At 36.0% G+C, this 15,309-nt stretch overlaps 1 protein-coding gene and 1 pseudogene across 1 annotated transcript; one reads left to right on the forward strand and one right to left on the reverse strand.

The window, feature by feature from the left end:
- The first annotated feature begins 1,008 nt into the window (after positions 1 to 1,008).
- LOC120191578 (rho GTPase-activating protein REN1-like) lies at positions 1,009 to 12,510 on the forward strand. Its single transcript, XM_039194517.1, has 24 exons — positions 1,009 to 1,047; positions 1,096 to 1,180; positions 1,262 to 1,353; positions 1,768 to 1,804; positions 1,994 to 2,070; positions 3,081 to 3,151; positions 3,258 to 3,336; positions 3,800 to 3,935; positions 4,270 to 4,389; positions 4,750 to 4,827; positions 5,162 to 5,217; positions 5,313 to 5,382; positions 5,687 to 5,771; positions 6,743 to 6,986; positions 7,429 to 7,626; positions 8,174 to 8,476; positions 8,635 to 8,684; positions 8,937 to 8,997; positions 9,082 to 9,165; positions 9,631 to 9,744; positions 9,825 to 9,973; positions 10,224 to 10,275; positions 10,411 to 10,509; positions 11,770 to 12,510. The coding sequence occupies exons 1-24, from the start codon at positions 1,009 to 1,011 to the stop codon at positions 12,070 to 12,072; spliced, it is 2,682 nt and encodes an 893-aa protein (XP_039050448.1). The 3' UTR covers positions 12,073 to 12,510.
- Positions 12,511 to 13,193: 683 nt separating this feature from the next.
- Positions 13,194 to 14,561, reverse strand: LOC120191503 (annotated as a pseudogene).
- Between the last annotated feature and the right edge of the window lie 748 nt (positions 14,562 to 15,309).

A 15,309-nucleotide genomic window follows, 5' to 3' on the forward strand; every position in this document is an offset into this window, starting at 1 on the left:
TTTTCAGAAACAGTATATACATATAAAAAAAACTACAATGTGATTTAATGGAGATTTGATAATTTTTCTTTATCAGAAAATGGTTGGTAAAAAGGAAGAGTCGCCTCGTGCACAACAGGTTTTGATTGATATCTTTATTTTCATTTTCCTTTTATTTTTTCCCGTTACTTTCTAATCGTTTTCTGAAGATTTTTTTGCTCAGAAACTGGTTTTGAGACATATCTTTTTATTCTTTATTTTCATCCCCATGTAGAAATTTTGGCTTCCAGAAAGAGAAAAGGAAGAAAAATAACTACACATTGTTTTAGAGAAGATTTTATATTATTCCTTTTATATTTTATTGATCAGAAAATGTCTAGCAGAAAAGAAGAACTGTGTTAAGCTCGAGTTTTGATTTGCTTTGTATTTTCTTATGTTAATTTTCTATTCGTTTTAAGATCTAAAATTTTATTTAAGAAGTCGGTGAACAGAAAGAAGTCGACGAACTAAGATCTAAAATTTTATTTAAGGTAGATTTTATGTTAATTCCTTTTTATTCTCTTCATTAGAAAATGTCCGCCAAAAGGGAAGACCTTTCTCAAGCACAGCAGGTTTTGATCAATATTTTTTTATTTCTTTTTTCTTCTTTATCGTAATTTCACAGATTTTTACGTTAATGTTTTTATTTTATGGATAAGAAAACGACTGGAAAAAAAGGAAGAGTCGTCTCAAGCACAACTGGTTTTGATCAATATACATTTGTTTTCTTTTCTATTCCATCCTTGCTGTTAATTTTTAATTAGTTTTTCGTATAGAATTTGGTGTTCAGAAATAAAGGGTGGAGAGGATCTAATTGTGGTTTAACGGAGATTTTTTAGTAATTATTATTTTTTATTTATATCAGAAAATAGAAGAGCCATCTCAAGCTCAACAGGTATGATCATTTTCTCTCTCTAGATTTTGGCAATCAGAAAAAAAATTGTGATTTAACAGAGACTTCAGGTTCTTTTTTATTTTCATTACTAGAAAATGGCTGGAAAAAAGGAAGAGTCGCCTCAAGCACAATCGGTACACATTTTTCCCCTTCACATTATTGTTTTGATGGAAATATTTTAGAGTAAAAGCTCTGATCGTGCGGGTATAATGTTGGCAGAAGATGGTTTCCAAAAGGGAAGAGCGAGAGCCATCTCAAGGACATCAAGTATATATGAATCTTGATGCTTTTTTTGTGTGGAGATCTCGTGCTGAAAATCATTTTTATTTTCCCTCAAGGGATATGCAGCAACTGCTGTTACTCCAGGTCCAACAAGTGCGACAGGACCATCGGAGAATCTGAATTCTCGTGGTGGCAACTCTGTAAGCTCTCCCCCCGTGGTGAGTTGTTTACTATTCCGGGTTTTGATTGTTGATTGAAAGTTGCACGTGACCATAATTCCCTATATATGTCTATCAGTCATCTATATATCTTATTTATTTATTTTGATTATTATTTTATCTATATCGTATGTGATTTGGTCCATATGAACCATTTCATGGAAGGATTGCCTATATGGCAGCTATTTTCTTTTGATGTTGTCATGCTTATTGTAGCCCTTACCAACCAAATTAAGAATAAGTGAGCAATTTTGATGAGAGAAAAAGAACCGTGTCCTGTATTTTAAGTGCATTACTAGATTGTTTACCTTCGAAAATTATTTTCTTACATCGTCTGCATTCCAGAGTTGGTTAAGCATGCATTTTACAAAATTGTAAAAGTTGATGCATTTCAAGGTTAAAACTTTCTCGCAGGTTTTAAAGAGTGGGCCACTTTTTATATCATCAAAAGGTTTGTATACTTTGTTTTTTTTATTTAATTTAGTTAGTAATTTGTCTTTCACCTTACGTTTTGTGAAGCACTGCTTTTACTTATATTTACTAGAAAAATGTGCATTATGAGGTCACAGTCCCAAGATACTGGGTTGGATTTCTATAGGTTATTATTTTTCCTTTTTTTCTTATTTTTATTTGATTAAAGGAATTGGATGGGCATCATGGAAGAAAAGGTGGTTCATTTTGACACATACTTCGCTGGTTTTCTTTAGAAGTGATCCTGTAAGTTTTTGCAGTCCGGTAGATTGTCAGTCTCAACACTGATACATGCTTATCTATTTTTTACATCATTTATTTATTTTTCTTGGTACACAGTAAAGGTCAAATGATGCCCGGGAATGATACTAATCTGCTACTATTATCTTTTATGTGATAGTTCTCTCTCAACCAGAAGCATATGGATCTCGAGTTTTATTTCGTCTCCTGAGAATGACTATTAGTGACTAGAATATATCTTAACCCAAAAGATGAAATTGAAATGATAATAATTTGCTATGATACTAATCTGCTACGATTATCTTTTATGAGCTCTACTTCTCTCGCAATCAGAAGCATATGGTTCAATCAGAATGTGTCTCGATCAAAAAGATGAATGGAAATCAAACTCTCGTGTCTATTTCACATAGCAGGTCCTCACACTACTTTTACAGTTTTAAGGTCTTCTTCGGACAGAAATTGAGCCGAAATTGGAAAACTGGCCTAAAATTAAGTTAGTAAGGTGGCTCTAAATCCATGAAATTTACCTATCGAGAAGAATTAAATGTTTGTTTAAGTGACCCATTAGTAGTTTGTACGGATGCACTTTTTTAGCATGGTAGAAATGATTGTTATCAAACACTTTAATTTGACAATTAAGGTTCTTCTTTAGTTCATCATTGTGCGAAAAAAGGAAAGCTGGGACTTCATTAGATGGGTCCTCTTAGAATGCACCCCGAGACAGATGGGGCCTCTGGTAAAAGGTATATTCTCGAGAGCTTCACCTCGAAGAGTAAAATAGAAAAATGATTTAGCTATTGCTTGGGCTGAGGAAAGGACTTGGACGGATACTGTAGAAGAACTGGAGTGTGCTGTATTTTTTCTAGATGCGTTGATATTTATTGGTTGGATGTTATCATCCTACTATTGTGTTTTTCTCTTCTTTCTACATTCCGTGCAGCAGTCTATTTTCCTCTCTCTCTGCATTTTGGATAAGATTTTAGAAGAAGATTAATATACTCTTGTTAACTTTTCAGAATGCCAGTTCTCAGAAGGGGAATGAAGTGAATTTAACTCTCGGCGGTATTGATCTCAACAATTCAGGCAGGTTGGCTTGCATTTCTGAAAAGATAATTCGTGATGTCTTCTTCAAATTGTGAATGTCGTTAAAGTGGAAACGTTTACTAACTCGTGGTACCTTTCAAATTTTCTAGTGTGGTTGTCAAAGCTGATAAAAAACTCATTACCGTACTATTTCAAGATGGCCGCGATGGACGAACCTTCACACTCAAGGTTGTTCATCCATTCCTCAAAAAACTGTTCATATTTTCAGATTCACTGCCCTTTGTTTTTACATTTTCTTTGCTTGATAAATAGTTGTGATATTTCTATCTGAGCCACATATATCAAGATTCTGCCGAAAGAGTGAAAGATCTTTCTTGTACCTAAAAAGTGTAAACTTGGTTTTGAGTGACCAACACCTCCGTGTAAAGAGAATGCCCAGAACAGGAAAATTTCATCTTCAGTATATAAGTTCTATCAAGTAGTTCACTCCATACCCTGCTGATAGCATTCTTTTATCCTCTGAAACCCGCGCTATTAAGAACTGACTTTGCCAGGTGACTGATTCTGAAGGCTGAGATGCACTTATTACGTGTCTGATATTATTGGAAAATTCAATGCTTAATCAAATTATTATAACAGTGAGATTTTGGGAAATCATATGAGATGACGGTTCCTTCTGTTGTTTTTGCAGGCTGAAACGTCGGAGGATTTGTACGAGTGGAAGACTGCACTTGAGAAAGCTTTATCACAAGCACCAAGTTCTGGGGGACAAAATGGCATCTTTGGGAATGATCAGGCAGATGCAATTGATGCTTCTAAGGATCCAAGTAAGTTTCATGCAGCTCTTTTTTTAAAAAAAAGTTGTATAACTTTGAACGACATCTGTACGAAGCTCCATTCATATCTAGCTCCTAATGTAAACAACTGAAATATTGCATGATAAAAGTTTATTATTGAAAACATTTTAGAATGTTACTACTGATCGGGAGCCTTGACTGGGAGTTACCTTTTTTTGTATACACCCTCCTTTTTTCTAGTTTTTACTATATCTCTTCATTTTGTCATGTTTCTTTACAGTCCTATCAAGTTTTTTTCTAGGTTGTTTTGATTTATTTTTCCTCTCATTCTAGATATTGATGCTCTTCTCTTTCTCTTTGTTAGTGAATGATAAACAACCTGTGAGATCTACAGTCTTACACAGACCAATTTTACTAGCACTGGAAGATGTTGATGGGGCTCCAACATTTTTGGAGAAGGCCCTTAGATTTGTAGAAGAATATGGTGAGCTGCTATTTTTTTTTAATTGTTGCCATCTCATTTAAGTATATGCTAAAGTTCTAATTCCATAAACTGGGTAACTGTCTCTAATGCATATAGTCTAGTAAATATTTGTGCATGTCTGTTTTTTTCAAATACCTTTCTCGTGATATCCATTTAAAGTTCCTGCATGGCTAACCACTGCTCACGTCTAATTTTGTTTATATTTGTTTCAAGAATTTTTCACATTGTTCAAAAATTTAGTGGCCTCAGAAGCTGTGTGTGTGATGTTAATTTCAATTTTCACTGATTTAAGTTACATGGCAAAGCACTTTTATTCATTTTCATTGAGATCCTTTTAGTCATGTTCAAATAATTTTACAGGAGTTAAAGTAGAAGGGATCTTGAGGCAGGCTGCAGATGTTGAGGATGTTGAGCGCCGAATTCGGGAATATGAACAGGGTTTGTTCAATAAACGCTGCCCTTGACTATATTCAATTTTTTCTTTTTATTTGTTTAACATTGCTTTCAGCTACTGTAGGTTGTCTTCTTTTCTTAAACGTTGGATATATTCATTTAATATTTAATGTTTGGCTGTAAACAATGCTATCAAAGGTAGCTTTGTAAGAACTTAAATTTGATTCGGTATTCATGTAAGGAAATTTTCTTTCTTAATGTATGGGACAGAACAAGAAGCCAGGCTACTTTGTATGCTTGTAGTTCTACATCACAATGCTTCCTGTTCAATCTTCAAACTCTTTTTTCAGTGATGCTTTTTATTTTTTATTTTTTGCAGGAAAAACCGAGTTCTCTCAGGACGAGGATGCACATGTCATTGCTGACTGTGTCAAGGTATGCCTTACTAGATTCCACACGATTTTTTCATTTAAGTTGAATCATATTCTTCTTCTGTTTCGTAGTTTAATTTGCTTCATTCCATTTTCCAGTATGTAATTCGGGAGTTGCCATCATCTCCTGTCCCTGCATCATGCTGCAACGCTCTACTAGAAGCATGCAGTAAGTTGTATTCTGATCTGGTTTTTGTTTTTTTGTCTTAACCTGTAATAAATTGAGGTCATAATATGCTTTGCCACTATTGGTTCTTGATGCCTCTAATTTTGAAGGTAATTATATGTTGGACAATCCTTATTGGGTGAAGTTCTTGTATTCTCAATTGGTTGGATCCCTAAGGAATGAAGTGGAAATTGTCTTGTTGCATATTTTTGAGCTCTATGACATTGCATTTTTATGATAACCAGCTGTTATTATTTTTGAAAATTGAGTTTTGTTATTCTGTTATTGGACATCATCCAATGATTAGGAACTGAGCACAGTGCTAGAGTCAATGCTATGCGTATGGCAGTATTGGACACGTTTCCTGAGCCAAATCGTCGCTTATTACAGAGGTAGACAATTCATAACTGTCAGTTCTTGCCCTTTTAAGTATAATGCTTTTCTCAGTACAAATGATACTCAGTATGCAATTTTTGCATTTATTCCTGAGCATTGTAGATAATATAATATTTAAAAGAGAGCTGTTACTGCATATGGGCGTTAAAATAAGTATATTTTTATTATGGATTTAAATGATATGCAATTGACGTTGTCTTTCCTATGCAGTACAATTATTAATAACAAACTGCATTAAAGATAACCCATCAGTGAAAATAGACATAGAATGATAAGTGTAATGAAAATATAGGCCAGAAGTTTCACTCATTTAAGCCATTGTACAGAGTATAGATAGAGGTTAGGCATAAGCAAATGTTTTTCTACGTTGGGATTTGGTTAATTAGATTCATTTTGAAAGTCATGATTGAGTTTAGTTTGCATTGTTTCTTATTGGGGTTCTAGACGATTTTCACTTACAATATTTGTTTTAACTTAGGAAAATAGGTCGGGTTGTCAAATTCTTCTCCTTTCCTTGTAATTGCTCGTTCTACCTTTTGAGAAAAAAAATTCTCTAAATTGTTTGGATGATTGAATCTTATTTTGAATTTGGTTGATTATCCACTTCTTGTTGATACAAGAAATTTTATGGTGTGTAACCCTCAGATATATGTCTTGGTCCTTGCTAAATGAGTGAGTGTGAGATTGGATATAATATCTTTTAGAAGGCATAAACATAGAAACTAAAATCAATTAACCTAGCACACCAGAATTTCTTGTACTCTAAAGAAGAATACATCTCTTAAGGTTCTGTTAGTTTTCAGCATTTTTTATTTTTGAAAATTACGAGGGAAATGCATTTTCGGGAAACAATAAAAAACCGAGGTTCGATCTTATTTCCAAAATAAAGATATCATCTTTCATTTTTAGCTATCTCATCTACTAACCGCCTTATCCATATTTATCTTCTCTTAATCCACTCTTTCAGAATTCTAATGATGATGCAAACTATAGCTTCTCACAAAAATGAAAATCGAATGAGCTCTTCAGCTGTGGCAGCCTGCATGGCACCCTTACTTCTTCGTCCTCTTCTATCTGGTGAATGTGATATTGAAAATGATTTTGATGTGGGAGGTGATGGTTCAATGCAACTGCTGCAAGCTGCTGCTGCAGCCAATCATGCTCAAGCCATTGTTATAACATTACTGGAACAGTATGATAAAATATTTGGGGTAAGCTGCAATTATTGCCATCATTGCACAACTGCTTCTAATATGGCTTTCTGTAGTCGCTATATATGCAAGAAGTATTTATGCAATAAATATATGAGTTTGTAAGGCCTTTTCTTTAGTGCAGAATTTTCTTTCTACATTTTGAGGATGCATGATCATTAAGTCAAAATTGTTCGTGTTGTCCTGGATGTATGCGCTATTATTTGTAGTACAGATCTAAAGTGATTGGATTACGACTGTCTAATGGTGGAATTTGAATACAGTTATGCTGAGTTTATTATATCCTCCCCACATTCTTTCCTTATATTATAGTAATATTTCTAATTCTTATTATTAAAAAATTATAATTTGGCTGTTCTCATTCCATATTCCAATTTGTTATTACTTTGGTTTGGATTTGTTTTTTTACATTGCAGTTATGAGCTTAGCATTTTGTTGGCAGGAAGGTTGTGTTTCCCCTGATTTGTACTCTGACTCAGACGAGAGTGGAAGTGAAAGTGAGGAAGAAGCTGATGATGATGAGTCCTATGAAGATGATGAATGTGAGGACGAATCACAAGTGTCTGATGATGATAACGATTCTGCTGAAAGTGGAACAGGCAGTGAGAGTGGTCAATCTGTTAAAAGCGGTGATGATAAAGTTTGTTCCTATTCTTTCTTACACCGGCATTTTTGTTTTATATCTTGTTCATCAACTTTAAAAATGATGGCAGTCACAAACTTGATCCAAACTTCTGGACTATTAAAGTTTTTCTTCAGAAAATCTTATTTAGGCATTTACCTCTGATTAGTGCAATATTTGTGTTGAGCTCGTAGGTAACCAGATTTATATCCTCTTTTTAATGATTTTCTAGCTTGTGTATCTGCTTCATTTGTCACCATCTGGCGACTAAAGGTTTCTATTGTTTGATTGTTTCCATGTCTTTGCTTTCCCCTTTGAATTTGTGGTTACGAACCTTATATCAGAGTCAGATGTGTATAGTTCTCCATCTTTTCCCCTTACAGGAATCTTGAAGTTTTCTCTTTGCTATTTTTTGTTTGTAACATATAGCTGACTTCTTACTTTCTGTGGCCCCTCAGTTCAGATTTTTAGTATTAGTTCCGTTTTTAACATAAAAAAGGGAAGGAGAAATAGATCAGTAACAAAAAGCGACATTATACTTACATGAATTGAAAATAAATTGCAGGATTCTGAATCTTCGAGCTCTAGTTCTGAGTCCTCCAAAAATAGTGATGATGTCAAAGCCACCAAGAAAGTTTCAAGTTCACTTGATGTAAATGATAATTCAAAAAAGAGTGAGGATAATAGAAGAACTAAAAGTTCTGCAACTGAGACCAATAAGTCTGCTGAGCTGTTAAAAGGAGTTCATGGAGTAACCAAGTTGGAGGATGCATCAACTCGTAGTCCAGTCTCTAATTCCACAAAACCCCTTGCTGTTGGAAACGGACCTGGCCACCATGTTAGGCATGCTTTTTGGGGAAGGAGCAGTGTAAGTTTTCATTTTCTGTATTCATGATCTGTTTTGCTTTTGGCCTAGTAGTTTTTCTGTTAGCTAATGAGTATTTCCAGGATTAGTCAAATTATAATTGCAATGTGTTAATAATCTCATGGTAACTAATTATTTGATTATCCTGTTTGCTTTTACAGGGAAGCAAGAAACTATCTGTGGATTGTCCTGATCTTCCATGTGAGGAAGAGTAAGTGATGTTCCCCATGATCTGTAGAAAAAAGAACCTTTTATAAATTTGCCTGCTACTTCTTATTTTCCTGGTTTTACTTGTATAACTCATGCAGACCCATGATCTGTTTTGCATAACTCATGAGTCAAGCATGACTAATTTTTCTAGACAAAAGTGGAAAAGCAAAAAATAGTGTAAATCTGACCTTTGTATATTGTTAATAATATCTCTATTTTATGTTGTACTTACCTGATTTTGTCTCGATTTTAGGTTTGCATTTGAGTCACTTGAGGCTGAAAGATCGGACTTGCAAAAGAGACTCACAGAAGAGGTTCTGCTTTGCCCACCCTTTCTAGTTATTGTTTTTGCAACATGTTTTTTGAAATTTTCATATAAAGTCATCTTTCTAATGTAGATTGAAGGTAATATCATTCTTGAAGCCAGCTTGGAAAAAAGAAAGAAGGCACTGCATGAGCAACGGCTAGCTCTTCAGAAAGAGGTATGTTTGCAAGGAGATTTTTTCCCTTGTGTATTTCTTGTGTGTGCTGTCTTTTATGTTTCCTGCATTATGTTAGGTTGCATATCTGCAGTGACAAAGATGCATATTGTGATCCTAAGGAAACAAATATATTAAAGGCACTCTCTTTTGCTAAAATATTTTTGAAATTTAGTAAGAGATGTTTTTGCGTTCTTTCTTTCCTCTTCAATATCCAATTCTTTTTCACTTGGCTTGGCTAAAACAAGTCCTAATTTTATATCAGCAGTAGAATGAACAATTATATACTTACTGGAAGTACATTTGTCTTGTTTTGGTAATGTATGGAATTTAATATTTTCATTTGCATTCATTAATTACTCATCTGTTAGTTGCACAAAGATAAAGGATCTATATTTTATCGCAAGTGGTGTACGAATTTTATGTGCATGGCCCTGTTTTGATTGCTGCTCCTGGCTGTACCTAAAGGTTGCAAGATTAGAGGAAGAGCTTCAAAGGGCAAGAGAAAAGAGGATAGCTCTGGAAGCAGGACTTAACCCGTCTCAAGGACCCACATCTCTCCCAGCTAAGCTTGATGAAAAGGTAGCCAATGGCCTTCCTAAGATTAATTAGAGTACCTAATCTTTATTTGCATCAAATGTTAACTTTCGGATGTAATAAAGACAAAGGCAGATCACAAGGACATAACTCAATCAGAGGCTGACATAATCATTTTGAACAAAAAGGTTGATGATCTAGGGAAACAGCTTAATCAACATCCTGAGAAAAAGTCTGCTTCCATGAGTGATGTACCAAATCATCAATCAAAAGTGTAAGCTTTAAGTTGGTTCACTCTGAGTGGCATATTCTGTAGATACTTGTTACAAAACATTTCCTTGATTAGTTTTTCTGGAGTTTGAATACATGTTGAATTATTTGGCAACTGCTAACTCGCCAATAATTTATGCTTCAAAATAGATAATCCACTTTAGATGTTTATTTACATTTTCTTCTCCACTTCCCTTTCTTATCTCTTTATGAACTTGGTAAAAATCTACGTACTTGTTTTACTCTGAACACAGGAAGGATAAGACAAAGGGTACTGAAGCTGCTTCTACAAGTTCAAGAAGCAAGGTAAACTCACATGCATTTGAGGCAGCATGAAGTTCCCTAGATAAAGAATGGAATTGGTTCTTAAATTCACTTCTCCTGGATATGTTGGAATCTGTTTTGAATGGAATTCTCTGAGCCAAGAATCTGCCTCTGCAGGAAATGAATGAAAACCAAAAGTTAGATCAGTCAACAGAGACAATTTCACACAAGCGCGATACTTCAAGAAATTCCAAGAAGTCAGCTTCGAAGGGTGAGGTATGTTTTATTATATTTTTAATGAGACACCAATTTTTTTTTCATTAATTTCAATTTTATTACCCAAAAGAAAGCAGGAACACCTGCTACAAAAGAACCACCAAGCAGTCAACCCTGCTAGGCACCAATCTAAACAACAAACGTATCCAAAAACCAACTCATACCAGAATAAATATAAACATGTAAAAAACAAAACCTTTCAGCAGAATTAAAAGTAAAAATGCAAACTCTGCATAGTGAGTCTTCCAGTGAACCTCCTGTCCCCAAGGAACCACTCTCCTCAACAATTAAGCAGCCAAAACAGCAACACTATAAGCCCAGCAGCAAAGGAAACTAAAATCAACAAATTCCCCAGTCAAGACAAAGCTACAAATTAACTCTATCAAGCTTGTTAATACGACAACCCTTTAACTTAGCACAAACAGTCATCCTAATGCATTCAAAAATCTCTTCAACTAAACGAGAGCATCCCCTAAAACGCCTAAAATTGCGCTCTTCCCAAACAAAATACAGAAAGCAAGTCCAAGCCAACTTCAAGATACAAACAAGCAAAGACTTCCCTTTGAAATTAGCAACTGCCCAAGCCAAAGCTTCATTCCAGCACAATGACCTGCAAGGCTACCTACAGGCCTGCATAACTCTGTTCCAAACTCCACCAGCAAAAACACAGTCATTGAACAAATGTTCTCTGCTTTCCAACCCATCTTCACAAAGACCACAACTCCCATACGACTCCAACCCCATGCAAATGAGCCTATTTAAAATGACCATCCAAGCAACAATTGACATTTTTGGGATATACAAAGGAAACCAGAGAAGATCTTCCCACAGTACCTTCTCCCTCCTATCTCGAACTCTCTCCCAAACCCAACTGCTTTTCACCACGTCCCAAGCCTCCACATTAGCAAACAGTCCAGCCGCCTCATTCCTAGGCTTAAGGAGCTTTCTCAATATCCAACTAAACTGAGGCTTGCAACTGGCATCCCAAAAATCAACCCCTTTCAAGACATACTCCTTGACCCATGCCACCCAAAGAGAAAATGCGACACCAATTATATGAAGCTGTAATGCAGTTTTCTAGAATTTTGAACCCACCACCGTCAAAAGTTTCTGGTTCACAGTATCAATTATGCTTATTTCAATGCATGGTTGGTAATAAATAATATCGTTTTTAGTTTTTATGTAAAAGCTAGTACAGTCGTTCAGAGTCTAATGTCAGCTCTTACTAAACTGACAAATGGATTCAACAACTTTATGAAGGAACTCCGAAGCCAGACTGCAAATGAAACGGCTGGCATGGAGAAAGGCCGTGGTTCAATTCAAGCAGCCCCAAGCTCATCGGATAAAGGAAAAGGAATAGAACCTTCCAAAACTGTTAAAAATCCAGAAAAAAGCAAAGGAACGGAACCTCCAACCAAATCTGTTAAAAATCCAGACAAAGGAGGAGGAGCAGAAACTCCAACCAAAACTGTCAAAAATCCAGACAAAGGAAAAGGAGCAGAACCTCCTACCAAATCTGTTAAAAATCCAGAAAAAGGTAGAGGACCAGACATGAGCCAATAACTCTGGAATCCAGGCAATAAAACCCATATTCTAGACCGGGGATGATCTGAAGGCCAATGGCGTCCTACAGATTAAACTCAAGAATTTGGTCAGTCTCTTGCTAATCGAATTATTGAATGGACTGTATAGGATCTGCTGATCAGGCTGATAATGGTGCTTTCGAACATGAGGAAAGTATACCAGAGAGGGGGACGATATTATTGGTGGGAGACTGATTGGTGATGCCCCATATTAAGAGCAAGAGGAGAGGCTGCTAACACTTTAATCCAAGACGTACATATGCATATATCAACTAGCATGTCGTAGATGTAATAAGCTGAATAACTTGAAATCTTGGTGACTGATTTTTGTTGTCAGAAAACCCAAACTAATGATTGCAAATAGCAATTACGTCCTTTGCATGGGCGAATGCAAGTTCTAATTTAAGCTTTATTGGTTATATTCGTTGATAAGCCTCATGGAGCTATTGAATCAGAATCAATGAAGCCAGCCTTTAGTTATAGATATACTAGAATTTAATAAATCAGCCTGTGTTGACTTTTTCTTTTTCTTTTTTAAAATGCATTAAAAACTAATGTTGGTGACAAATAGTTTTTTTTTGGGGGGGGGGAGTCGACTTATATTTGACACCTATTGATAAATATATGAAATTATAATCATTCAAATATATGTACAAAAAAAAACTGGTTTGTCATTGCTGTTTCATGATTTGTACTAGGTATTCTGAATCTGGGAAAGAAAGGATGATAGTGGTGGCAGTGTCACCAATTGGTTTGTCAAGAATTACCCTACAAGGAATCTGGAATTTGAGATGTATAAGACTGAGACTCTTGCCAGTTTCCAAAGAGGTGCTAAATATTAACTTGGGATGTCCAATTTGCAAATGAAGAATGTGAAGAAGACTGGGTATGCCATGACGAAAGCAGAGACTAATTGGACTTCAATTATAAAATCAAAAAGAGTAGAGAGAATAAATACTTATGATTAGAAGTAAATGGATTAAATTTGAAATGTGTAAAGCATACGGGGACTAGGAGATCAAATCTTAACGATGTTATTACATAATCACCAAAACAAAAGGGTTTTCGTCCTGTTTACTTTATCATTTTTTTTGGGTTGCATAAAGCTAGAAACTTGGCCTAAACGACAAGAAGGCAAACAAAGAGCAAGAGTAAATGAAACTAGTTACAAGCTTCGTGAGCAATTCCCAAGCGAGAATTGGCGACATCAAACAGAATCCTATGGTTTTGCTGCTGCAAATTGGCTATGACGTTCATGGCGGCCTTCACATTATTTGGAACCGGTGCTATTGTCAAGCAAGCACGTGACCCTGCACTAGTATGTAAGAAGCTGTTCTCCATTGGCAGTTTCAGGGACAAGCCTTCGAAATGTAATGTTATTAATGGAGCTTCAACTTCTGCTGATGCGTCAAAGCATGTCTCGAATACTCCTATTGTTGTAAATGGGCCCTTCACTTGCTTCACAAACTCATTACGGATTGCCTGGTAAATGGGTTGTACGAATCGGGTTACAACAGTACCCGAGTCAATAAATGTCCCCGCCCTGGGATTCGGGTTGAATGCTAGGTATTCCGGAGCGATGGGGACCTGAACTTGGCCTACGCTGACCCCGGTTAGGTTAACATAGTAAAGTGAGGGTCGATGCGGGTTTTTCAACAGCGGGGTAGTTTGAATATTATCGGGCTGACCCACATGCCCGAGTTTGAGGGAACCCGAGAAGTAGTAGGACTTGAAACTAGGTAAGCAATACGAAAACACAATGGAGTAGAGTGACCCGGATTGCAAAATTAATGACAACGGTCCCCGACCCAAACCTAATAACCCTTGGGGTGGGACTGATTTACCAGAGATGGAATTAATACATCCAAAAGCAAAATTCGGGACAACATTATTGGCTAATGTTAAGTAATCTTGAACCAAGTTGGCAGAGAAAGAAAAATCTCAACCGTAGGATTGGTTATAAGAGCAAGCAGCAGCCCCGATAGCCGGGCACGAGAGCCCATGAACCTGGGTGCATTGGGGCAAGGAGCAACCCAACGAGCCATAGCTCGAAGAAGCATTGGGTGAAAAAGTGGTGGGCGAGCAACCGGTGCAGTCGGAGCATGGGGCCCAAGCAATATCATTACTAGTGTCGAGCACCATGAACATGGTCTGACCCGGGGTGCCAAGCTTGACCTTGACCACGTAGTTGCAAATGCTCGGGAGTTGTAGACCCGAAGCAATTGGAACCGCAGTGGTCTTTTGGGGTGCAAGGGTGGACAAGTACTTGACTCTTGTTGGGTCTTTTGAGGACATGTCGATGATTGTGTTGACCCATGACTCGGGTTTCGGTTGGTTGAACGGAGAGTATTTGTCGTAGATTGGAATCACCGGGAGGTCCGAGTTGTCTGGCTGGAAACCACATGGCTCTAAAGCCTTGGTGGACGAAATGAGAAGAGCAAATAACAAGTGTTTGGCAGTGAAGTCCATGCTTTTAGTGCTATGAATTTAGTGAGGGGTGCTGTAACACCCCCAATTCGAATCCGACCTGGATCCGAATCTGAGGTGTCATATTGATTTTTTTAAAACATTTACTTGTATAAAATAGTGAATAATTTAAAAACTTTTATAACTTATAACTTATTCAAAACGTTTACAGAACTATTCAGAGCTTATACAATTCAAATCTTTTAAATACATGCCAACTAGACTTTTATACCATAAAATACATTTAAATCATCTATTTTCTGATCTGAAACTTTGTAAGGAAAAATGCTGACCTGACTTGCACCTCAACAATCCATAAACTTGTAAGAACCTGCGTGTGAAACACTCACACGCTAAGTCTATGACTTAATGAGGCGAATAAATATATAATGTATACTCTAACTTGTAATCATGCAGGAACAACTATTATTTTCATATCATACACATTATATCAAATCATCTCACTCATATTCTTTTCATATCAAAATTACATACATATCATCATTTATGTTTTTATCTTGCTCCTATACTATTATACTTCATATCTCTTATTTCTTATTCATATGATCTATTACATTCATATTCTATAACTTATAACAAATTCTTATATCATCATATATAAGTCATTTATACTCACTCACATATACATCAACATATATTCATGTAACAGATACAATAACTCATATCACACATATATCATATCATGCAATTCATATACATATATCACATACATTGATTTCACAATTATCTC

Source organism: Hibiscus syriacus, unplaced genomic scaffold (assembly GCF_006381635.1).
Source record: "Hibiscus syriacus cultivar Baekdansim isolate YM2019G1 unplaced genomic scaffold, ASM638163v2 tig00116970_pilon, whole genome shotgun sequence".
Lineage (NCBI taxonomy): Eukaryota > Viridiplantae > Streptophyta > Magnoliopsida > Malvales > Malvaceae > Hibiscus > Hibiscus syriacus.

Bases quoted from the DNA above. Each gene is read 5' to 3' on its own strand.
- LOC120191578 (XM_039194517.1), top strand. From the start codon at position 1,009: ATGGCTGGAAAAAAGGAAGAGTCGCCTCAAGCACAATCG. The intron at 1,181-1,261 runs GTATATATGAAT...AGGGATATGCAG, and splicing joins AGCCATCTCAAGGACATCAA to CAACTGCTGTTACTCCAGGT. The intron at 9,745-9,824 runs GTAGCCAATGGC...GATGTAATAAAG, and splicing joins CAGCTAAGCTTGATGAAAAG to ACAAAGGCAGATCACAAGGA.